Source organism: Apodemus sylvaticus, chromosome 11, assembly GCF_947179515.1.
Source record: "Apodemus sylvaticus chromosome 11, mApoSyl1.1, whole genome shotgun sequence".
NCBI lineage: Eukaryota > Metazoa > Chordata > Mammalia > Rodentia > Muridae > Apodemus > Apodemus sylvaticus.
Genome location: NC_067482.1, coordinates 1,043,103 through 1,067,160, shown reverse-complemented (window position 1 = coordinate 1,067,160; position 24,058 = coordinate 1,043,103). Strand labels below are relative to the sequence as shown.

Here is a 24,058-nt window from a genome sequence, read left to right as displayed (position 1 = left end):
TGCAGAAAAAGCATTTGACAAAATTCAGCATCCTTTCATGCTAAAAGTCTTGGAAAGAACAGGAATTCAAGGCCCATACCTAAACATCGTTAAAACAATATACAGCAAACCAGTAGCCAACATCAAACTAAACAGAGTGAAACTTGAAGCAATCCCACTAAAATCAGGGACTAGACAAGGCTGTCCTCTCTCTCCATATCTTTTCAATATAGTACTTGAAGTTCTAGCTAGAGCAATTACACAACATAAGGAGGTCAAGGGGATACAAATTGGGAAGGAAGAAGTCAAATTATCACTATTTGCAGATGACATGATAGTCTACTTAAGTGACCCGAAAACCTCCACCAGAGAACTCCTACAGCTGATAATCAACTTCAGCAAAGTGGCTGGTTATAAAATCAACTCAAGCAAATCAGTTGCCTTCCTATACTCAAAGGATAAGCAGGCTGAGAAAGAAGTTAGGGAAATGACACCCTTCACAATAGCCACAAGCAATATAAAGTATCTTGGTGTGACTCTAATCAAACAAGTGAAAGATCTATATGACAAGAACTTCAGGTCTCTGAATAAGGAAATGGAAGAAGACCTCAGAAAATGGAAAAATCTGCCATGCTCGTGGATCAGCAGGATTAATATAGTTAAAATGGCCATCTTGCCAAAAGCAACCTACAGATTCAATGCAATCCCCATCAAAATCCCAACTCAGTTCTTCACAGAGTTAGAAAAAGCAATTCTCAAATTCATCTGGAATAACAAAAAACCCAGGATAGCTAAAACTATTCTCAACAACAAAAGTAATTCTGGGGGAATCAGTATCCCTGACTTCAAGCAATACTACAGAGCAATAGTATTAAAAACTGCATGGTATTGGCACAGTGACAGACAAGTGGACCAATGGAATAGAATTGAAGATCCAGAAATGAACCCACACACCTATGGTCACTTGATCTTCGACAAAGGAGCCAAAAAACATCCAGTGGAAAAAAGATAGCCTTTTCAACAAATGGTGTTGGTTCAATTGGAGGTTAGCATGCAGAAGAATGCAAATTGATCCATTCTTATCTCCATGTACTAAACTTCACTCCAAGTGGATCAAGGACCTCCATGTAAAACCAGACACACTGAAACTAATAGAAAAGAAACTGGGGAAGACCCTAGAGGACATGGGCATGGGAGAAAAGTTCCTGAACAGATCACCAATAGCTTATGCTCTAAGATCAAGAATTGACAAATGGGACCTCATAAAATTACAAAGTTTCTGTAAGGCAAAGGACATTGTTAAAAGGACAAAATGGCAACCATCAAATTGGGAAATGATATTCACCAACCCTACATCTGATAGAGGGCTAATATCCAATATATACAAGGAACTCAAGAAGTTAGACCCCAGGGAACCAAATAACTCTATTAAAAAATGGGGCACAGATCTAAACAAAGAATTTTCACCTGAAGAAATTCGGATGGCCGAGAGGCACCTTAAGAACTGCTCAACATCATTAATCATTAGGGAAATGCAAATCAAAACAACCCTGAGATTTCACCTTACACCAGTCAGAATGGCTAAGGTCAAAAACTCAGGAGACAGCAGGTGTTGGCGAGGATGTGGAGAAAGAGGAACACTCCTCCACTGCTGGTGGGGCTGCAAGATGGTACAACCACTTTGGAAATCAGTCTGGTGGTTCCTCAGAAAACTGGATATGACACTTCTGGAGGACCCTGCTATACCTCTCCTGGGCATATACCCAAAGGATTCCCCGGCATGCAATAAAGACACATGCTCCATTATATTCATAGCAGCCTTATTTATAATAGCCAGAAGCTGGAAAGAACCCAGATGCCCCTCAAAGGAGGAATGGATACAGAAAATGTGGTATATTTACACAATGGAATACTACTCAGCAATTAGAAGCAATGAATTCACAAAATTTTTAGGCAAATGGTTTGATCTGGAAAATATCATCCTAAGTGAGGTAACCCAGTCACAAAAGAATACACATGGAATGAAATCTCTGATAAGTGGATATTAATTAGCCCAGAAGCCCTGAATACTGTGTGCCTTGTTTATGTGGGTACCTGGGGACTGGAACTTAGGTATTTATGCTTCTACAGCAAGTACTTTATTCACTGAGATTTCTCTCTACTCATATAAATTATTTCTATATTGTTCTATCTACACAATGATAGAGCAGGGGAGGACTGTGAGGAAAGACAGTTTGTTTTGAACTTTGACCCATTATGTAATGAGAGCTCCCACACCCAGACAGGAAGAGGGCTGGGTATATTAGAGGACCTATATGAGGAGAATTAGGGTCTGAAAAGATCACTACACAAGACCCATCAGGGCAATGGACCAGCAATCTAAGTCAATTACCAGCAAATAAAGAGGCAAAACAACTTTTGCCTAAACCACAAGGAAACAGGAAAACATAATCAGTTTTTGTACCCCATGGTGCATTATCTTAAGAGTTTCTCTCCTAAAATGGTTCACAGTATTTCTGCTGAGGTGACCCAAACTCTCAGCCAACTAGTTGTTGTGGACTGCCCTGGTGTTGTTTGTATTTTGATGCAAATTCCACTTTCCCAAGAGGGTCTGCCTAAGACAAGGAGTGAGGAGTGAATCATGTACTCAGGTGAATCACACACTCAGGTGACTTCTTGTGAACATTTTCCCTATTTTAACTTGTAAAATAAAGACTAGAGCCAGTGATTGGGCAATGGAAGGGAAGGTGGAGCTGAAAAGTTTTAGAGAAAAGGAGGAGAGAACAAGAGAAGAGGATGACAGAGAAGGAGGAGGTGGAAAGAAAATGGAGCAGAACAATGTGACCTGGAAAAACCTGCAAGTTATAAGGGATCTCATAGCTGGGGAATATAGTAGTACAGTGGTAGATCTGCCCAATCTAGGCACACAGCTCGTATTCATATTTCATGTTCATACTAATCACATTGTGTTTTCTTTTTTTAAAATTTTTTTCTTTATTGATATATTTTTTATTTACATTTCAAATGATTTCCCCTTTTCTGGGTCCCCACTCCCCGCAAGTCCCATAAGCTCTCTTCCCTTCCGCTGTTCCTCCATCTACCCCTTCCCACTTCCCTGTTCTGGTATTCCCCTATACTCTTGCACTGAGTCTTTCCAGAACCAGGGGCCACTCCTCCATTCTTTTTGGACCTCATTTAATATATGGATTATGTCTTGGGTATTCAAAGTTTCTAGGCTAATATCCACTTATCAGTGAGTGCATACCATGATTGATCTTTTGAGACTGTGTTACCTCACTTAGTATGATGTTCTCCAGCTCCATCCATTTGTCTAAGAATTTCATGAATTCATTGTTTCTAATGGCTGAATAGTACTCCATTGCGTATATATACCACATTTTTTTGTATCCATTCCTCCGTTGAGGGACACCTGGGTTCTTTCCAGCTTCTGGCTACTACAAATAGGGCTGCTATGAACATAATGGAGCATGTGTCCTTATTGCATGCTGAAGAATCCTCTGGGTATATGCCCAGGAGTGGTATAGCAGGGTCCTCAGGAAGTGTCATGCCCAGTTTTCTGAGGAACCGCCAGACTAATTTCCAAAGTGGTTGCACCATTTTGCAATCCTACCAGCAGTGGAGGAGTGTTCCCCTTTCTCCACATCCTCGCCAACACCTGCTGTCTCTTGAGTTTTTGACCTTAGCCATTCTGACTGGTGTGAAGTGAAATCTCAGGATTGTTTTGATTTGCATTTCCCTAATGATCAATGATGTTGAACATTTCTTAAGGTGTTTCTCAGCCCTCCAAAGTTCTTCATGTGAAAATTCTTTGTTTAGCTCCGTACCCCATTTTTTAATGGGGTTATTTGGTTCTCTAGGTTCTACTTTCTTGAGTTCTTTGTATATATTAGATATTATCCCTCTGTCGGATTTAGGGTTGGTGAAGATCCTTTCCCAATCCGTTGGTTGACGTTTTGTCCTTTTGACAGTGTCCTTTGCCTTACAGAAACTTTGTAGTTTTATGAGGTCCCATTTGTCAATTCTTGATCTTAGAGCATAAGCTATTGGTGTTCTATTCAGGAACTTTTCCCCTGTGCCTATGTCCTCAAGGGTCTTCCCCAGTTTCTTTTCTATTAGTTTCAGTGTGTCAGGTTTTATGTGGAGGTCCTTGATCCATTTGGAGTTGAGCTTAGTACAAGGAGATAAGAATGGATCGATTCACCTTCTTCTGCATGCTGACCTCCACATTGTGTTTTCTTCCAGGGGCTTATTTGTGTTGGGAATTTACCACAACAACTAGTGGAGGACAGCCCTTCAGTAGGTAAGTAATGACAGCTTTGATGAAATTTGGCAGGGAACATATCTGAATTTGTGCATAAATGTGAAATAGGCACATTTTACTTACCCATTCGTCCATCCTGAGGTGGACTAATCAGAGAGATTCTTGAAGGGCCTGCTGCCGTGTCAGGCTATATATGCAAAGGAAAACAACTGATGAAATTTCCAAACCTCTGTAAGAGTCCAGTTCTATTCATAAGGACCCATGTCCTGGAGCTCTAGTTCTGCAATCCTGTCACCTCTAATAAAATCACCTGCTTACTGGATGAGCCCTACAGGCCAAGGTGGAACAGGGCAGGGCAGGCAGGGCAGGCAGGGCAGGGCAGGCAGGGCAAGCAGAGCAGGGCAGGGCAGGCAGGGCAGGCAGGGCAGGCAGGGCAAGCAGAGCAGGGCAGGGCAGGCAGGGCAGGCAGGGCAGAGGATCACCTCTGCTTTCCCAGGCCCTGAAATAGTAAATGACTTGAGGCGCCACTAAATTGTGTTAGAATTATCAGCAGAGGAAAGAACAAGTAATCTCCTGAATGATCTTGGTTGGAGCTGCCTGGCTGAATCCTGCTTAGGTCCCCCTTTTCCCAGAGACACTATGAGTACAGGTAATATCACCATCTTTGCATGGCCTAGAGAAGACCTTCTGCCTTGCAAAGTTTAAAATGTTTATCTGCCCCCTTTTCAGATGTCTGCCAATATGTAGCCTGACACTAGATTTGATGGTTCACTCACTGAATTATGATTTTTCCAGCTGTAAGGTATCAACTGTGACTGTTATCTTCAATATCTCTATCTTACCCCAACAGTCAGTTGCTAAGGAAGACTGAAACTGAATGACCTGACAGACAAAGAGTCCTTCTTCACCATTAATATGTGAATCTGGAGAGCCACAAGTACATGTAAAACAATGAAACAAGACCTCAGGTAGAGAGGTAGAAGCAAGTGTCTAGTCTCCAAGGAACTGATATATGTGGCAGGGATCTGTGAACTTCAGGGAGGCCTGAGGTAAGGAGTAGGGGATTAGTGTGGTGCCCAGTGCAGAGTGGGTAGACACTGGAGAAAGTAAACATATACAAGAGGTAAGCTGAACAGAGCTGCAGTTTGTCTTTGTGCCAATGTCCAAGGCACTGAAGGCATGTCCAAGGCATCTCCTCCTCAAGGCATGAATAATTCTTCATTCCCTATTAAACTCCTATTTACTCTGGAATCTATATTCCATAATAAGCAGTCTCAAGAGACTCCCTTAGAAATGAACATAACTCCCGATTAACAAGTGTACACATTGGTACACCTTGGATGACTATTAGGGGAATGGTCCTCATTTACAAAGCTCTTAGAACAATGCTAGTTTGGAATCAGATCTATTAAAGGTCCTTGAAGCAACACACAACTCACACCAAAAAAAAGTGCCATCGTAGTGCATGTGGTCTCCAACCTTTGCTCCATCCTACTGTTTACAGTCCACTTGGTAATGACCCAGGCTTGTGAAACAGCTCTGAGGGCCTCGTGTTTGAACAATATAGAATGCACAGAATCAAGTTCTGCTTCAATTGGGAAGGTGACCCTTATGGTGCATTCCTAGGTTTTGGTTTCATTTCCTCTCTTCTTGTTTCTCTCCAATTTATAATTATGGCTTTTTTGGGGGGGGGCTCCCATTTCTGGCCCACTTATTTTTATGGGATGATAGGGTTCAGTTTATAGTAAGCAGTTATTTCTTTTTAGATTTCTTTTTGTTGTCAAGGGCAGGTTAAGCATAGGGCTAAGAGCCCTTCCACTTTTGCTTAACAATGCATGAGACCCTATTGCCCTTTCCATAGGCTTGGCTATGAGGATAGAAAGGAATGTTCTTATTTCTAACCACAACCCTTGGGTTACTCACTCTTGGGTCAACACAGTAAAGAGCTTTGCTAGAGACTACCATGTGCCTTGAGAAATGCGATAGCCCAGGCATACATACCTTTCTTGCTGGAGAAGTCAGGTCAATATCCATTGACTCTATCCTGTAAACAGTGAAACATAATGATGAGATTGAAAAATTTACTATAATTTAAAAACATCAGTTCAAACACGCCCGCATGTATAACTCAAAGAGTGAATTTGCCAGCCCTTTCATGGGGTTGTTAGGGTGTGGTTAGTTATAGGTCACCTACTTCTTGTGTACTCTACTGGCTGCTCACTAACTGTAAATTAGGCATAACTTCTCCAGAGCAGAGCTACAGTTCTACAGTCCTACTTTCAGTTTGTCTCTTAGTTCTTCAACTCCTTCCTAGTCTCACTGACTAGATGCCTATGAACAGGAACATTCACTTACTGATGTTAACATATATTACTAGCCCACACATTTATTAATCAAAAAGCAGACAGGGAAACACCAGGTGGATTTATTTTTTAATATGGCCCTCCCCTAGCCTGGCTACCTGATGGTAGTGAACTCAGAGGGAAGAAACACCCTTTTTGAGTTGTTCCCATTTAAATTTGGTTTTCCTGGACAGGGATGCTACCTCAACAGTTTCCAGATTCTTTCTTTTCTCTTGGTCTTCAGTGTCTTCAATACAGATATCTACTCTACATAATATTCTCTTAGTGGTAACCCCTTATGGGGCAGCTAGAGACATACTGGCTTGATGACTCTACACCCAACAAGAAAGCATGGATGTGCTATAGTGAACATTTCCCAATCATAAGATGGAATCCTGAAACCCACACCAGCTTACTGCAGACCCATAAATTAAACTCACAGAAAAAAAATCTGTTCAGAGAACAACCTGAGCCCATTAAAGGCACAGACCCATGATGATTTCCTCCTTATTTCTGACTCATGAGGACTAAGGATAGAGACTGCTTTCCAAAATCAGGTCTTAGGACTAAAATGGTATGATGAATGTACACTTTCTAAGGAACTGCCAGAGCTTCCCAAGGCTGAGTTGTCCCAAAGGTACCCAGTGACACAAGTTAGCACTCTCAGAGTAGAATGGTATATGAGGTAGAAGAACCATACCATTACAAACACAGACACTAGCCTTCACTTTTGGGCAGGGCAGGACTTTCTGGGTGGTTCACAGATACATGATCATACTCAACTAATTGTTATGGCTGCAAACCATATCATGGAGTACTATGACTGTCCAGTGAGGATCTAAGTCCTGACTCTGGGACCCAAGCTTCACACTAATGTAAGATAAGTATCCGGGGTAGCTGGACATGCAATGAACTACCTGGGTACTTAGTAGGTGTGGTTTGGTGATTTGGAAGGAGAACCCATAGGAGGAGAAATGTACACGTGTCCATAGAGAGAAGTAAGGGCTACTCAATTTTCACAAATTTGTACACCATCCCACCAGGCCCACATACCTGTCAGGGAGTGAAGAGTTGGGTGGCAGAAAGAGATATCCATTTGGCTTTGCTAAAGGAAAAAATGATTAAAAATTCATGTTAGTGCCTACTTTTTGTGGATTACCATCACACTTTTTGTAGTCTTCTTTATTACTTCACTTACTTGAAACTGAATTTTTGACTGTGCTGAAAGTTGGTTGTTGTGATGATCTCATACTAAATAGATGGGAGTAAATGTAGTAGATTAATTAATGAAATTGATTTCTCCCTCATTCATCCAGAAGTATATAAAGGCTTGGAAATAGGTAACTGCATGAATTTCTACATGTTCTCTTAGACTACTGCTTTATTAATTCCCAACTGGAAAGCAAAGTAATAAAAACGCTGGCCACCATGTACATAACTGACACTTCTGTTTGCAATGATAATAATAATGGGCCATTGGCAAGTTATGTTTTAATTGTATGAAATTCAAATATGACAGTGAGGGATATTAACTCATTCAGTTTTAACAGATAACAGGAGAAATGGAAACAAGTAAATGAGGGTTGTATTTTTTCTCCCAGCAAAATAAGCCCTGGAACTCTATGACAGAGGCAACAGAGACAACCTTGCCTGAGGTCTTATGCCTAATAACCCTGGTTCAGTATCTGTTGCATGTTAAGATGTCTGTTCACAATAGGATGCACCCTGGCTGTTCCTGCTTCCTTGACCTAGTCTGGTTAATATGGAACGTTTATGTGAATTTAGAACAAAGCATGTCTGTTTCCATAGTCTTGCAAGACATGTATGAACAATGCACATAAGATACTGCAGCCTACACACTGGTTTGAACGTTAAGATAGTCTGTGCTTGCAACCAGTCCAGTCAGACCAAATAAGCTAAGAATAAACATTAATCAACAACTGTGACTTGGACTTCTGTTCTAAAGTCATTTCCTGGAGCCCGCAATAGTGTTCATTTCTCTCTCTCACCTTGTACCATTTATTATAACAGCATATGTCCCTGTCTGATATATAACTTTATTTACTGCCTGTCCTCAAACAGAAGCTTCTGAGCACAGTTAATATGTTTGACTCACATGAACTTCTGATGTCAAGAATGGTGACTATTTTTCCTTATTTTTTCTTGGATATTTTCTTTATTTACATTTCAAATGTTATCCTCTTTCCTGGTCCCACCCCAGAACCCTCCTATTCCAAACCCTTTCCCCGTACTTCTATGAGGGTGTTCCACCACCCACCTACCCACTCCTGCCTCCCTGCAATTGAATTCCCTTACACTGGGACATCGAGCCTTCACAGGACCAAGGGCTTCTCCCCACAGTGATGCTCGACAAGGCCATGCTCTGCTACATATGTGGCTGGAGCCATGGGGGCTCCTCCGTGTGTATTCCTTGGTTGGTGGTTTAGTCCCTGGGGGCTCTGGTTGGTTGATATTGTTGTTCTTCCTATGGTGTTGCAAACCCATCAGCTCCCTCAGTCCTTTCTCTAACTTGTCCATTGGGGAACCACTTGTCCTGCACTCAGTCCAATGGTTGGCTGCAAGTAACTGCCTCTGTATTTGTCAGGTTCTGGCAGAGCCTCTCAGGAGCTGTCTCAGAGCTACCCTTCAGCCAGCACTTCTTGGGAACCACAATAATGTCTGGGTTTGGTGAATGTATATGGGATGGATCCTCAGGCAGAATAGTCTCTGGATGGCCTTTCTTTCAGTCTCTGCTCTACACTTTGTATCTGTATTTGCTCCCGTGAGTATTTTGTTCCCTCCCCCTTTTTTGTTTTTTGCATTTTGGGTTTTTTTTTTTCTGAGACAGGGTTTCTCTGTATAGCCCTGGTTGTCCTGGAACTCACCCTGTAGACAAGGCTGGCCGCAAACTCAGAAATCCGGCTGCCTCTGCCTCCCAGAGTGCTGGGATTACAGGCATGCTCCACCACCGCCTGGCTTGTTCCCTTTTCTAAGAAGGACCCAAGCACCTACACTTTGGTCTTTCTTATTTTTTAGCTTCATGTGGTCTGTGAATTGTATCTTGGGTATTTTGAGCTTTGGGGCTAATATCCACTTATCAGCAAGTGCATACCATGTGTATTCTTTTGTGATTGGGTTACCTTACTCAGGATGATATTTTCTAGTTCCATCTACTTGCCTAAGAATTTCATGAATTCATTGTTTTTAATAGCTGAGTAGTACCCCATTGTGCAAATATACCAAAATTTCTGGATCTATCCTCAGTTGAAGGACATCTGGGTTCTTTCCAGCTTCTGGCTATTAGAAATAAGGCTGCTATGAACATAGTGGAACACGTGTCCTTGTTATGTGTTGGAGCATCTTTTGGGTATATGCCCAGGAGTGGTATAGCTGTGTCCTCAGGTAATACTATGTCCAATATTCTGAGGAACTGCGAGACTTATTTTCAGAGTGGTTGTACCAGCTTGCAATCCCACCAACAATGGAAGAATGTTCCTCTTTCTCCACATGCTAGCCAGGATCTGCTGTCACCTGAGTTTTTGATCTTAGCCATTCTGAGTGGGTGAGGTGGAATCTCAGGGTTGTTTTGATTTGCATTTCCCTGATGACTAAGGATGTTGAACATTTCTATAGGTGCTTCTTGGCTATTCAATACTCCTCAGTTGAAAATTCTTTGTTTAGTTCTGTACCTCATTTTTTGATAGGGTTCTTTGATTCTCTGGAGTCTAACTTCTTGAGTTCTTTGTAGATGTTGGATATTAGCCCTCTATTGGATGTAGGATTGACAAAGATCATTTCCCAATCTATTTTGTCCTATTGACAGTGTCCTTTGCCTTACAGAAGCTTTTCAATTTTATGAGGTCCTGTTTGTCAATTGTTGATCTAGAGCATAAAACACTGGTGGTCTGTTCGGGAAATTTTCCCCTGTGCCCATGTGTTCGAGGTTCTTTCCCACTTTCTCTTCTATTAGTTTCCATGTATCTGGTTTTATGTGGAGGTCCTTGATTCACTTGGTGTTGAACTTTGTACAAAGAGATAAGAATGGGCCCATTTGCATTCTTCAACATGCTGACCTCCAGTTGAGCCAGCACCATTTGTTGAAAACACTGTTGTTTTTTCCACTGGATGGTTTAGCTCCTTTGTCAAAGATCAAATGACTATAGGCATGTGGGTTTATTTCTGGGTCTTCAATTCTATTCCATTGATCTATTTGGTTGTCACTGTACCAATACCATGCAGTTTTCTTCACTATTGCTTTGTAGTACAGCTTGAGGTCAGGGATGGTGATTCTCTGAGAAGTTCTTTTATTGTTGAGAATAGTTTGTGCTATCCTGGGTTTTTTGTTATTCCAAATGAATTTGCAAATTGCTCTTTCAAATTCTATGAAGAATTTAGTTGGAATTTTGATGGGGATTACATTGAATCTGTAGATTGCTTTAGGCAAGATGGCCATTTTTACTATATTAATCTTGCCAATCCATGAGCAGGGAAGATCTTTCCATCTTCTGAGATCTTCTTTGATTTATTTCTTCAGAGTCTCTATGTTCTTGTCATACAGATCTTTCACTTGCTTGGTTAGAGTCACACCAAAGTATTTTATATTATTTGCGAAGGGTGTCACTTCCCTAATTTCTTTCTCATCCTGTTTACCCTTTGAGTAGAGGAAGGCTACTGATTTGTTTGAGTTAATTTCATATCCAGCCACTTCACTGAACTTGTTTATCAGGCTTAAGAGTTCTCTGGTGGAATTTTTGGGGTCACTTAAGTATACTATCATATCATATGAAAATAGTGATATTTTGACTTCTTCCTTTCCAATTTGTATCCCTTTGTTGTTCAATTTGTACCTCCTTTTGTTGTCTAATTGCTCTAGCTAGAACTTCTTCAAGTAGTATATTGAACAGATAAGTTAGAGAGTGGGCAGCCTTGTCTAGTCTCTTATTCCAGTGGAATTACTTTAAGTTTCTCTCCGTTTAGTTTGATGTTGGCAACTGGTTTATTGTATATTGCTTTTACTATGTTCAGGTATGGGCCTTGAATTCCTGATCTTTTTAATATGAAAGGATGTTGAATTTTGTCAAATGCCTTTTCAGCATCTAATGAAATGATCATGTGGTTTTTTGAGTTTATGTAGTAGATTACATTGATGGATTTCTGTATATTGCACCATCCTTGCATCCCTGAGATGAAGCCCAGTGGATCGTAGTGAATGATCATTTTGATGTGTTCTTGGTGTGAGAATTTTATTGAGTATTTTTGCATTGATATTCATAAGGGAAATTGGTCTGAAGTTCTATTTCTTTGTTGGGTCTTTATGTGATTTAGGTATAAGCATAATTGTGGCTTCATAGAACAAATTGGGTAGTGTTCCTTCTGTTTCTATTTTGTGGAATAGTTTGAACAGTATTGGCAATAGATCTTCTTTGAAAGTCTAATAGAATTCTGCACTAAACCTATCTGGCCCTGAGCTTTTTTTGGTTGGGAGACTTTTAATGACTGCTGCTATTTATATAGGGGTTATGGGATAATTTAGATGGTATATTTAGTCCTGATTTAACTTTGGCACCTGGTATCTGTCTAGAAAATTGTCCATTTCATCCATATTTTCCAATTTTGTTGAGTATAGGCTTTTTGTAGTAGGATCTGATTTTTTTTTTTTAATTTCCTCAGTGTCAGCTGTTATGTTTTCCTTTTTCATTTCTGATTTTATCAGTTTGGATACTGTCTCTGTGCCCTCTGGTTAGTCTGACTGAAAGGAAAAAGCAAGCTGGTTGTACTGGCTAGTTTTGTGTGTCAACTTGACACAGGTTGTAGTTATCGCAGAGAAAGGAGCTTCAGTTGGGGAAGTGCCTCCATGAGATCCAGCTGTGGGGCATTTTCTCAATTAGTGACCAAGTGGGGAGGGTCCCTTATGGGTGGTACCACCTTTGGGCTGGTGCTCTTGGGTTCTATAAGAGAGCAGGCTGAGCAAGCCAGGGGAAGCAAGCCAGTAAGAAACATCCCTCCATGGCCTCTGCATCAGCTCCTGCTTCCTGACCTGTTTGAGTTCCAGTCCTGACTTCCTTTAGTGATGAACTGCAATGTGGAAGTGTAAGCTCAACCTTTCCTCCCCAACTTGCTTCTTGGTCATGATGTTTGTGCAGGAATAGAAACCCTGACTAAAACAAATTGGTACCAGCGTAGTGGGGTATTCCTGTGACAACCTGACCATGTTTTGGGGAGGACTGTGGAAGGACTTTGGAACTTTAAATTAGAAAAGCTATTAGAATATTAAGAGCTCCGTGGAAAGTTCTGTAGGAGCTTGGAAGACAATGTTAAGAACAATGCAAAAAATGGAGGCCTGGCTTGTAAAATTTCAGAGGGAAGATTAAAGACTCTTACAGTGGCCATGTTTTGATTGTGAAGATTCTGTGGCTTTGGTTAGCTGGGGCTGAAGAATCAGCTGTGAGTAACAAGATACCAGAACCACTAAAGCAAACCTTTGTGTTACTGGGACTATTGATGCTGGTTAGCTGGAGCTAAGAAATTAGCGGTGATTAAGAAGAGACCAGCATCACTGAGATGAAATCTTCTTGGAAGTGTTTTCTGAGAGCACAGAGAGTGTGTTCCAGAGATAGCCACAGTTGTATTTTGTTCTGTGGCTGGACTTGGTACTGTGTAAGAGTTACCCAGATGGTTCTGGTTTTGAAGGCATGAAGGGGTCATGAAGAGCAGCTGAGGCACAGTGAGAGGCCACAAAAGGCCATTGGTGAAGGTGCAGCCTCAGTTGCAACTGGTGGCCCAGGACTTGAAGGGATCATGCATAGGAGCAGAGGCTTGTCACCATGAAGAGAGCCTATGAGAGGCTATTGGTGAAGCCTAATTACAGTAGAAGTCAGCAGTGTTTTGGAGATGCCAGTGCCATGAGATGACCACCAAGAACAGCAGCAGCAGTGGAGTACAGGCAACTGGAGCCTAGAAGACAAGCTGTGTGCTACAAAGGGCAGAGCTGGAGAAGTGACCCACGCCCTTGGAGGAACCCGGAAGATTGTTAGTTGGATCCCAGACATTGAACCATTGGAGTTTGAGTTTTGCTTTTGCTTGTGACTGTGCCCTGATATGTTTCCCTCTTGAAGGAAGAAAGTATTTTAGTGGAGCCCACAGTTAAAAGACTTTGAATTTTAAAGATATTGGACATTTTAAGGTGATTGAACTTTTTTTTTATATTCTTCATTCACCTTTCTTTTTTTTTAATTCGATATATTTTTTATTTACATTTAAAATGATTGAACTTTTAATATGTAAAGACTGTGGGACTTTTAAAGTAATTTAGATCTTGGGGATGAATAAGAAAGTAAGGGTTGAAGCTTAATAGTGATGTGTTTGTGTGTCAAGTTGACAAGGGGTCAATTGTACTGGCTAGTTTTGTGTGTCAACTTGACACAGGCTGGAGTTATCACTAAAAAAGGAGCTTCAGTTGGGGAAGTGCCTCCATGAGATCCAGCTGTGGGGCATTTTCTCAATTAGTGATCAAGTGGGGAGGGCCCCTTATGGGTGGTACCACCTTTGGGCTGGTGCTCTTGGGTTCTATAAGAGAGCAGGCTGAGCAAGTCAGGGGAAGCAAGCCAGTAAGAAACATCCCTCCATGGCCTCTGCATCAGCTCCTGCTTCCTGACCTGCTTGAGTTCCAGTCCTGACTTCCTTTAGTGATTAATTGCAACGTGGAAGTGTAAGCTCAATAAACCCTTTCCTCCTCAACTTGCTTGTTGGTCATGATGTTTGTGCAGGAATAGAAACCCTGACTAAGACACTGGTAACCAGGATTTACCTGACTGCAGAAGCAATATGACCAGTTACTACTAGCTTTATTCTTTCCTACCATGAAGGACTTCCATGTCATAATGTGGGTAAAAATAAACACATCCATGAGAAAAATAATTAATATAGAAAATTGGTACTGAGAAGTAGAACTGTTGCTGTGATAAAGCTGATCCTGTGGCTCTTAGGCCTTTGAAACCTGTTTGCAGGCAGAATGTGGAAGAGTCTGGAATTTAGAGTTAGAATTTTCTTAGATTATCACAAGCAGAGATTAATGTGCTAGTCTTAATGGTCCCCAATAGTGGTGAAGTGGAAGAGAAAAATACTGACAGAAATGTAGATGGTAGAGGTGCAGCTCATGGTTCGGAGCAGAAGGGCTAGAGGTTATTTGTGCTATGTTCTGGCAAAAAATGGCTATATTCTATTCATGTTCTAAGAATGTCATTGATGCTGAATTAAAAAGAAATAGACTAATTTGTTTGTGGAGGAAATTCCAAGACAGAATAGTACCCGGGCTGTGCCATGGTTACTGCTCACTGCTCTTTTCTTTTACCCAGGTCTACAGGAAAAAAAGAACAAAAGTAAAACCAATATATAAATAAATTGCCCCTTAGCAGGAAAAAGAAGTAGTTTAAAGTTAAAGGTAGACAAGGTGTGAGTGTTGAGAAAGTAGCTGTAATTGTTAAAGAGATTAACATCATTAAAGAGAAAAACTTAAGCTTTGCACTGGGAAAATAGGACAAGAACTCTGAGGCAAGACTACCACCATCAAAGGCTCCATCTTGTGAAAGCCAACTATAAACTAAAGAAGAGTTTCTTTAGGATCATCCTGTAAGGTACATAGAGGCTGAGGCAACTATGGTCCAAGGCTCAAGCTGGCAGTATAATATGGCAGCTCGTTCATGTGGTGTTGTTGGTTGTAAGGAATGAACAATGCATCAATAAGGAAACTATTGAGGCTTATGTTAAGATTACAGAAAGCCACTGAGACCAAGCAATGTGTGATACAGTTGGGTTCTGTTCAAGGAGGCTATGAGGGGTTACTGTATGAAGATGTGAAGCTGAAGCACAATGGAGACCCCAGAATGTTGGAGGTGCCAGGATCATGGTACATCAGCAAGGAAAGCTGTAGGCATGGAGTGGAGCCATCCTGAAAGAAGAGCGTTGTGCATTGGCATGGTGGGTTACCAAAGTCCTTTGGAGCTCAGACAATTCTGACAGGATAATTCTAACCCTGCACAGAGGACATGGACCAATACAATTTTCATGTCTTCCTTTCTGGGTATTAGTCTTATTTTCCTTTGTTTGCCCTCATTATTTTCTTCTGGAAAACAAATGTTTAATTTGTACACTGTATATAGAAGTATTTAACTTGGTTTATTCTGTAGAATTTCACAGTTAAGACATGAACTATGTCTCATAAGAGACTCTACACTGATACTTTTGAATAGTGTTGGAACCATTAAAAATTATGAGGACTTTTAAAACTGGATAGCCTTTTGCATTATCAGATGGTTGTGGTAGAAAGTTTTGGCTTTAAAATGGTATGTTTAGTTATGAAATTGACAAAAGGTAGACTAGTCATGTCTAATATTATCAACTTTACAGAATCTATGATCTCATAGGAAATAAAACCTCTGACATACCTCTGAGAGAATTTTCAGGTTAAATTAAATGAGGTAGAAAGACTCACGTTAAATTTGGGTAGCACTATTCCATGTGCTGAGGTTTTAGATTTAATAAAAGGAAAAAAGTGGGCTGACCATTAGCACTCATCTTTCTCTGCTTTGTGAATGTAGATATGATATGATCAGCTGCCTCAAACTATTGTCATGTCTCTCCTACCATGATGTACTGCTGTACTCTTAAATTGGAAGACAAAAATAAACCCTTCCTTTCTCAAGTTGCTTTTGTTACAAAAATGAAAAAAAAAAGCCTAATACAATGGACTCATTCAATGGAAATGACTTGAAAGAACACAAGCCGTGTCAAGCTCATCATTCCTAACTGGCTGCCCTGTCATGCACAAAAGAGAATGTGGGCAGCCACCACATCATTATGGCCACTGTTATTACTGGTCCCTTACTACCTCAGGAATCATTTGGAAGCCTCCATAGGAACCCTTCATCTCTGATGACTGTTCCTATGATGCACTCTTACCTTTGTAGTTGCTTGATTTGTAGAACTGACTTTCTGAGGGATTCCTCCAACTGAGAAATCTGAATACAAATATGACTGCATTATTAGACAACTATTCCAAAAAGGCAGTTCAGACATCATACTTGGTTTGTTTACATTTATGAAATGTGCCATTGCAGTAAGCCTTGCTCATCAGGGCCTTGGTATAGAGCTGAGTCATGTTAGATCTCTAGAGAAACCAAGCTCTGTCTTCACAAGGTAGTAGATCTATGCTAGCCAGTAGGAGCCTAGAGCATGTAAGCTCTGCTCTATGCTCTTTAGAGATTCTGATGTCAAGTCTGAGACAAGTTCTCCTCCAGGACATAAAATATCTACAAAGATTTCAGAATGCACTCTACAGCATATCAGGGTTTAGATCTGGTCTTGTCACAAGGAACTAGGAAACCTCCAAGGGTAGGTTTAAAGTGTCCAATTTTAGAGTAGTGTATGTAAAACCTCTCATTTGCTGAGAGGTTTAAGAAGATAATACATACCACATATGTAACCAAGACTTGACTGGAGGGAAGAAACCTCTAGGCTGGGTTCTGGGTAGCTGTTACGGTAATGTAGGAGTACTATGGATAGAGCACTGGATAACAGAGTGAGGTCAGAGAATGATGAGTGCACAGAACCTGGGGACTCTGCCTGCCTGTCCCATCTATGTACCAAGGCAGTGGACTGGGAAATGCTTTCTAAACTTGATGACAGGTTCACAGATCACTATGGCTTTATAAATAGGCTCCTCACCTCATTTATTAGATAACCATTGGAGTTTTTAAAAGGACTTTTGTGCCTCTGCACTGCTCTCATGCTCCTGTGGCCCTAGTATGGGCCAGTCTAGCTGAGGGAGCCCAAGTGGCCAGAGTAGGTTGCTCCATGTAGGAGAGCAGAGGAGCTCCTCGGTAGTCCAGGCCAACAGACTGATGGTCATAAGAAGAAACCATCCCCTTAACTGGAAATGTAAAGGAAAACAAACCTCCCAGGTGCTAGTAAACCCTATTTAGCCTGAACTTATAGTCATAGTGGTATATGCTTTTAATCTCAGTACTCAGGAGGCAGAGGCAGGTAAATACCTATGAGTTTGAGGCCACCCTGATCTACACAGTGAGACCTTGTTGAGAGGGGGAGGGTGAGGAACTGAACTATAACACTGAAATTATAAGATCAAACAATTAAAAAACCGAGAGTTTGATTTCATTTACCTTTTGTCGATAGAAAGCCACCAACCTCTTCCTGTGTTTTTCTTGAAATTCTGAAATCTGAGAAGACAACACATTTCAGCCGTTGAGGACACAGGGTCATGGCACATCTCTTGTGGAAATAAAAGGCTGCAAGGAACTGTAAGTGTGGGTTGTAGCATGTTCTATTTTACATGTACTCTAGTAGACCTGCATCTCCTCCCACAGGGACAGTCACAGATTTCCTGGACTTGCTGTTGGTTAATGTCTGACCAGAGTGAAAAATAGCCTAGATGTTCCAGGAAGGACAGAATGCCAGAAGGCTGTCAAATGCAAGTGCTGGTGGGCTTATCCAATATGAATTCTAAACAATAAGGCTCTTTGCCTTCATAGCAGCCTTTCTGTTTAAGATGCTTCAGTGGTAGGTTTACTCTTGAGAACACATAGTCTCATTCTGATGGTAGTGATTACCTGAGGAAAGCCTCCTGCCCAGTGAGTGACCCTAATACTTGAACTAGGGCAGAGTAAAGAGGTGGAAAGAATTGAAACAAGGAAACCCACCATGGTGGATAAAGCTGGCAGATACCAAGGCAGTCTTGTACAGATTGCTAGAGCCAGCGATTTTTGAAGCCAGTACCATCCCCACCTTCACACTCACAGGGAACCTTGTGTTCCTTATGTAATTTGAATTGGGCGTCTGAGAATGGCAATGTGAACAAGTGAGTAGTGATCTGAGGCTCACACAAAGAGAGCTGGTAGATGGTTTGAAAAAATAGTGTCGACTTGGCTGAGAGACCAAACTGTCACTCCCTCATCTAGTTCTTCCATCACTAAGTGCTAGTTCCACAAGTACAGGGTGATTGTAGGTGTACTCGCTGGTTTTATGTCAACTTGATGCAAGTTGGAGTTATCATAGAGAAAGCAGCTTCAGTTGAGAGAGATCCATCTGTAAGGCATTTTCTCAAGTAGTGATCAAGGGGGGCGGGCCCCTTGTGGGTAGTGCCATCCCTGGGCTGGTTGTCTTGGGTTCTATAAGAAAGCAAGCTGAGCAAGCCAGGAGAAACAAGCCAGTAAGTAATATCCCTCCATGGTCTCCTGCTTCTTGACCTGCTTAGTTCCAGACCTGACTTCCTTTCGTGATGAACAGCAATGTGGAAGTAAGTATAAGCTGAATAAACCCTTTCCTCCCCAACTTGCTTCTTGGTCATGATGTTTGTGCAGGAATAGAAACCCTGACTAAGATAGTAGGTAAGTGATATTTTAAGGTTCTATATATCCCTCTAGGTAACAGCACAGACAAAAAAGTGTGGTCTTCACTCACCAAACAACTCTCCTTGAACCATAGCTGCATCACACCCTATACCTTCCCCTACTGTTCTGTTGTGGAAAGCAATAACTTACCACAGAGTATGCATTTCATTTACTATGAGAGGATACTTAAGAAATAGTACTAGCTGAGTGGTGGTGGCGGCGGCGGAGCACATCTGTAATCCCAGCACTTGGGAGGCAGAGGCAGGTGGATTTCTGAGTTAAAGGCCAGCCTGGTCTACAGAGTGAGTTCCAGGACAGCCAGGGCTACACAGAGAAACCCTGTCTCAAAAGACCAAAAAAAAAAAAAAAAAAGAAAAAAAAAAGAAAGAAAGAAAGAAAGAAAGAAAAGAAAAGAAATAGTACTATGTATGGCATAACTCTTCAGGTTAGCAGAGACAATACCTTTCCTAGACCTGAGCTCAGCTCTGGCTCTACATTTTTCATGTGGCTCAAATCTTTGAGTCTCCAAAAAGAACGTCAGCCTTTTGAGACAAGACAGGGACCACAGAATGACTGCTGCTCACATAGACAAGTATAGACTTTTGAGACCATCCTTGCAGGAATCTTCATTGAAGAATCTTCCAGCTCCTAACATTTATGGGAGAGATTTAGTGATAAACCCTCCTTCTGTGACTTTGGAAACCTGCAGGCATCATGTTGGAATGGGACAAGGCTATGTCTGGGGGATTTGCTTTCTTTCAATTTCTCTTTCATATATTTGTAAGGTACATTGTATTATCCATGTTCTAGATTTGACCTAGGGGATGGGTGGAGCTGGGAATTTTGGCAGTAGACTGATGTTCCCAGTTGCTGTTGGCAACTAGAAACCTACTATCTGCCTGCTCCTGCCTTCTTCAGTGTACCCTGCACTGGTTTCTTGTACTAAGCCGCTCCCTCAGAGGCCCAGATTTCTGTAGTATGTGTCAACACCAATCAGGGTTTGGGCTTCCAGTGGAGTAGACACTGGAGCCTAGCAAGGCCTGTTGATGGGGAATACTATCCTTGCTAAGACATGGTGACTTTTATATAAGGGCTTTGGTATGAGCATCTTGCAGGCCCACGAATGGCTGTCCAGTCTCCATAGTTGCTGATTTGGCAGACACAATTGTCCCAAGGATAGAGTCAAATGGAAAGTAGCACTATAATCCAGATTTTTGTCATAGTAATGGGCTGCTTCTTAGAGAGACAGACTGGCACTGTAGATGAGACTGGACCTATCCAGAGAGCCTCTTGTGAGAATGGGAACAAGCTGGACTCCAAGCATCTGTGTCATTGGATCTTCTGTCTGTCTGGACTTTCCCTGTCTAGGAGTTTTCCCCGGCTTATGCTCTAGGTGTTACATTCTAGAGACTAGAGTTCTGCAGTGGATTCACAAGGGAGATTTCATTAGTAAAACAAAGTAAAAAGAACTGTGAAAACTGGAAATGGTGACATATAACTGTACCCCAGCACCTGGAAGGACAAGGTAGCAGAGTTATGAGTTTAAAACAAGCCTGGGTTGTACTGCAATTTCTATGCTAACTTACAATAAATCACACACACACACACACACACACACACACACACACACACACACACACAGAGAGAGAGAGAGAGAGAGAGAGAGAGAGAGAGAGAGAGAGAGAGAGAACACATAGAGGGAGAGATATAGAAAGAGAACACAAAGGAATCATAAATCTTTATCTTGCATTGAGACAGCAGAAAAGGCCAACACCAAGAACAAGAAAGCCCTATGCTAGACTAGGCCTGTACAGAGCCAAGAGCAGCACAGCTAACAGAGAGAGAACAGGAGAATGGGATGAGGGCAGGGAAGGCAGCTTCCCTTCACATTGAGTATACTGCAGGTAATCCAGGGAATCAAGTCAAATGACATGAAACTTTGGGCTTAGCACAGGGGACACTGAACATGATGTTAGGGACAGAAGTCAAGTGAACATGTCACTGACTTTAGGCAGTAACATATAGTAAGAGTGTCAATAGGGAGAAGAGTAGGAAGAAACAGAAGGGCAAGTGTCATAAGAACACAAACAACAACACAGATAAGACAGATAAAGTCAGCACTGAAACCTTTATGTTTAAATATTTTATAAGTAAGATAGTAAAAAAAAAAAAAGCTTGGAGAGGCAGAAGATATTTTCATACTCACCTCTGCAAGACACTGGCCACCAGAGCACTTACATCACAGGGTCTCTGAACTCATGTGCTCTGAGCACCACCAACTCAAGCCTCAAGCTTCAAACTCACCTGAGAGGTCTCCTGGGAATACTTCTTACATAGGCCATCTATGCCCAGAAAGAATGTCTGGATATTGGAGTTAGTCTGAAGAGGAAGCAAACGACTATGTAGAAACTTCTTTTAATATCTACAATTAACTATACATAACACAAGAAAACCACAATTCACCCCTGTGAAGGTGACCACACCTCTAGGGAGCATGCAGGGCAATGGCACACACTGGCGGCTACTGAGCAACTCTGGACCACAAACTCCTCTACATCCAGTGAAAATATGCTTCAAAATGAAGGTGGAAGGGTGACTTTTTTCCCCAGACAAATAAAATCCAAAGTAATTCCTTGGATAGGAAATGATCATTGACAGACAACAGAGTTTCTGTGGCAGCAAAGAGCAAGAGAAGAGGAAGTGTGGAGAAATCCCACCAAGCATTAGCCACTTGTGGTAGTTTGGTGCTGTCAATTTAGTATGAAGTAAGAGCCATTATTCCATCTGAGAAGGGAAAGGATGCTGAAAGGTCAATGGACTGAAACCACCTGATGTCTTTCCATTGCCAGAAAAATCTAACTTAGATGAATCTTTTTAAAAAGAGATTTTATTTTAATTTTAATTATGCATATAATGTTTGTGTGTAGGTATGTCCATCAACAGAGCCAAACATTAGTTTTCTGAAAATGCTTGTTCATATTCCTCAATACACATTTGGCAAGGTTATTCAATAAAAAAGAACTCACAATAGCCACTTTTAAAATTAGGGAGAGAAAAAACAGTGGTTGTGGTGGCATATGTAGACAGAGGTAGGCAGATCTCTGTGACTTTGAAGCCAGCTGGGTCTAAATACTGAGTTCCAGAACAGTCAGAACTATATAGAAACACTGACTCAAAAATCCTAAATAAATAAATAAATAAATATCAAATACCATTAGAGATATTATAAATGGTTTTGTGGTAAGTACATAAAAATGTAGCTGATACTGAAAATGTAAAACTCTAAGAAAAGCTCTATGGTTTCAGAATTTTAACTACAGAAGATTCATTGAGATGGTTGTTAATTAGTCGTACTAGTAGAAACATGGAAGAGAATCATGGAAAATAATTCTGAGAGTCATTTGAACTGGGGGTTGGGGAGGTGCCTCAAGAGTCCCACAGAGTTTGGGACTGGGCAAGTGTTTGAATGAATATGTTAAACTATGTAGGGTGCTTATATTTGTGAATTCATTACAATACACACACACACACACACACACACACACACACACACACACACACACACACGCAGGCTGGTCTGGACCTTGCTACATAGACCAGACTGGCCTAGAATTCTAGCCTCTACCTCCCAAGTGCTGAGATTAAAGGCATGGGCTCCTACTCTCTAAGACCTTTTATGAAGCTATTAACTATGATTTATTATTATATATTAACTATGGAAAGAAACTTTCAACTTCAGCTTATATATGAACATGGGTGCAAAAAAATCCCAAGAGAAACAATAGCAAATTGAATCTATTTGAAAAATCTGTAGTATGTCATTACAACTTGATATTATTCCTGGAATCTTATGTGGATGTTTAGTTTTAAAAGTAAATGAAGGGGTCAGAGAGTTGGGCAGTTCACAACTACCTCTAACTCCTACTCCAGGGAATCCAATGATCTATGACCTCTGTCCAGACACACAACTTTTAAAAAAAGCAAATGTATTCTCCATTACACAAACAGAATATGGTAAAACAGAGTATTATCAATAATTAAAGTAATCAATATAGTTATATTGTTTGTATACCATTCATGATTTTAAAAATACCTTTAGCAAACTAGTATATGCAAAGTTGGTGAAAGACTAAAATCCTCTCTTTCCAGGCAGCACGGAGCAATGAGTATCTCTCAGGACAACTGGCACAAGCCCTGTGAGAGCGGGGGAAAAGCCCTACCACAAGAAGCAGAGCTATGAGCTGGGGCAGCCTGCTACCAACACTAAGATTGGCATAAACAGAGTCCGAGTTAGAGGAGGCAATAAGAAGTAGTGTGCCCTGAGATTGGATGTGGGGAACTTTTCTTGGGGCTCTGAGTGTTATACTCACAAAGCAAGGATCATTGATGTTGTCTACAATGCATCCAATAATGAGCTTGTCTGCACCAAGACTGGTGAATAACTGCATTGTGCTTATTGACAGCACACCCTACAGGCAAATAAACCATCATTCATAACTTGTGTTAAAAAAAGACTAAAACTCTGACCATGAAGTTAAGAGGTGTTTGCTGTAGTTGGCATTTTTAAACAGCACTACACAGGAGTTCCTGCCAATGACTGCAGACACTACTTGTGGTGGTTTGAATAGGTTTGGGCTCCATAGATTCATATGTTTGAATGCTTAGCCCATAGGAAGGGCACTATTAGGAAGTATAGTCTTATTGGAGTAGGTGTGGCTTTGTTGGAGGAAGAATGTCATTGTGGGGGTAGGATTTGAGATCTCCTATACGCAAGCTCCAGCCAGTGTAGAATTCAGTCTCCTCCTGGCTACCTTCAGATCAAGATATAGAATTGTCAGCTGCTTCTCCAATACCATGTCCGTCAGCATGCTGCTATGCTTCCTGTAATGATGATAATAGACTAAACCTCTAAAACTGTAAGCCAGTCCAATCAAAGTTTATAAGAGTTGCCTTGGTCATGGTGTCTCCACACAGCATTAAAACCCAACTAAGAATATACTGCATAAGCAAATTTCTAGAAGAATAGGACCTTTAGCAAAGTCAAAGATATA

At 41.2% G+C, this 24,058-nt stretch overlaps 1 protein-coding gene across 1 annotated transcript in view; it reads right to left on the bottom strand.

Annotated features, from left to right (window-relative positions):
• Rnf212 (ring finger protein 212) overlaps positions 1-24,058 on the bottom strand; it is a 50,400-nt gene that overhangs the window by 13,512 nt on the left and 12,830 nt on the right. The window contains exons 3-9 of the mRNA XM_052198924.1: positions 21,312-21,386; positions 17,781-17,837; positions 16,561-16,619; positions 7,802-7,854; positions 7,657-7,708; positions 6,263-6,305; positions 4,385-4,448 (exon numbers count right to left, since the gene is read on the bottom strand). Of these exons, the coding sequence (XP_052054884.1) occupies positions 4,385-4,448; positions 6,263-6,305; positions 7,657-7,708; positions 7,802-7,854; positions 16,561-16,619; positions 17,781-17,837; positions 21,312-21,386 (403 nt within the window). The remainder of the gene's footprint in view (positions 1-4,384; positions 4,449-6,262; positions 6,306-7,656; positions 7,709-7,801; positions 7,855-16,560; positions 16,620-17,780; positions 17,838-21,311; positions 21,387-24,058) is intronic.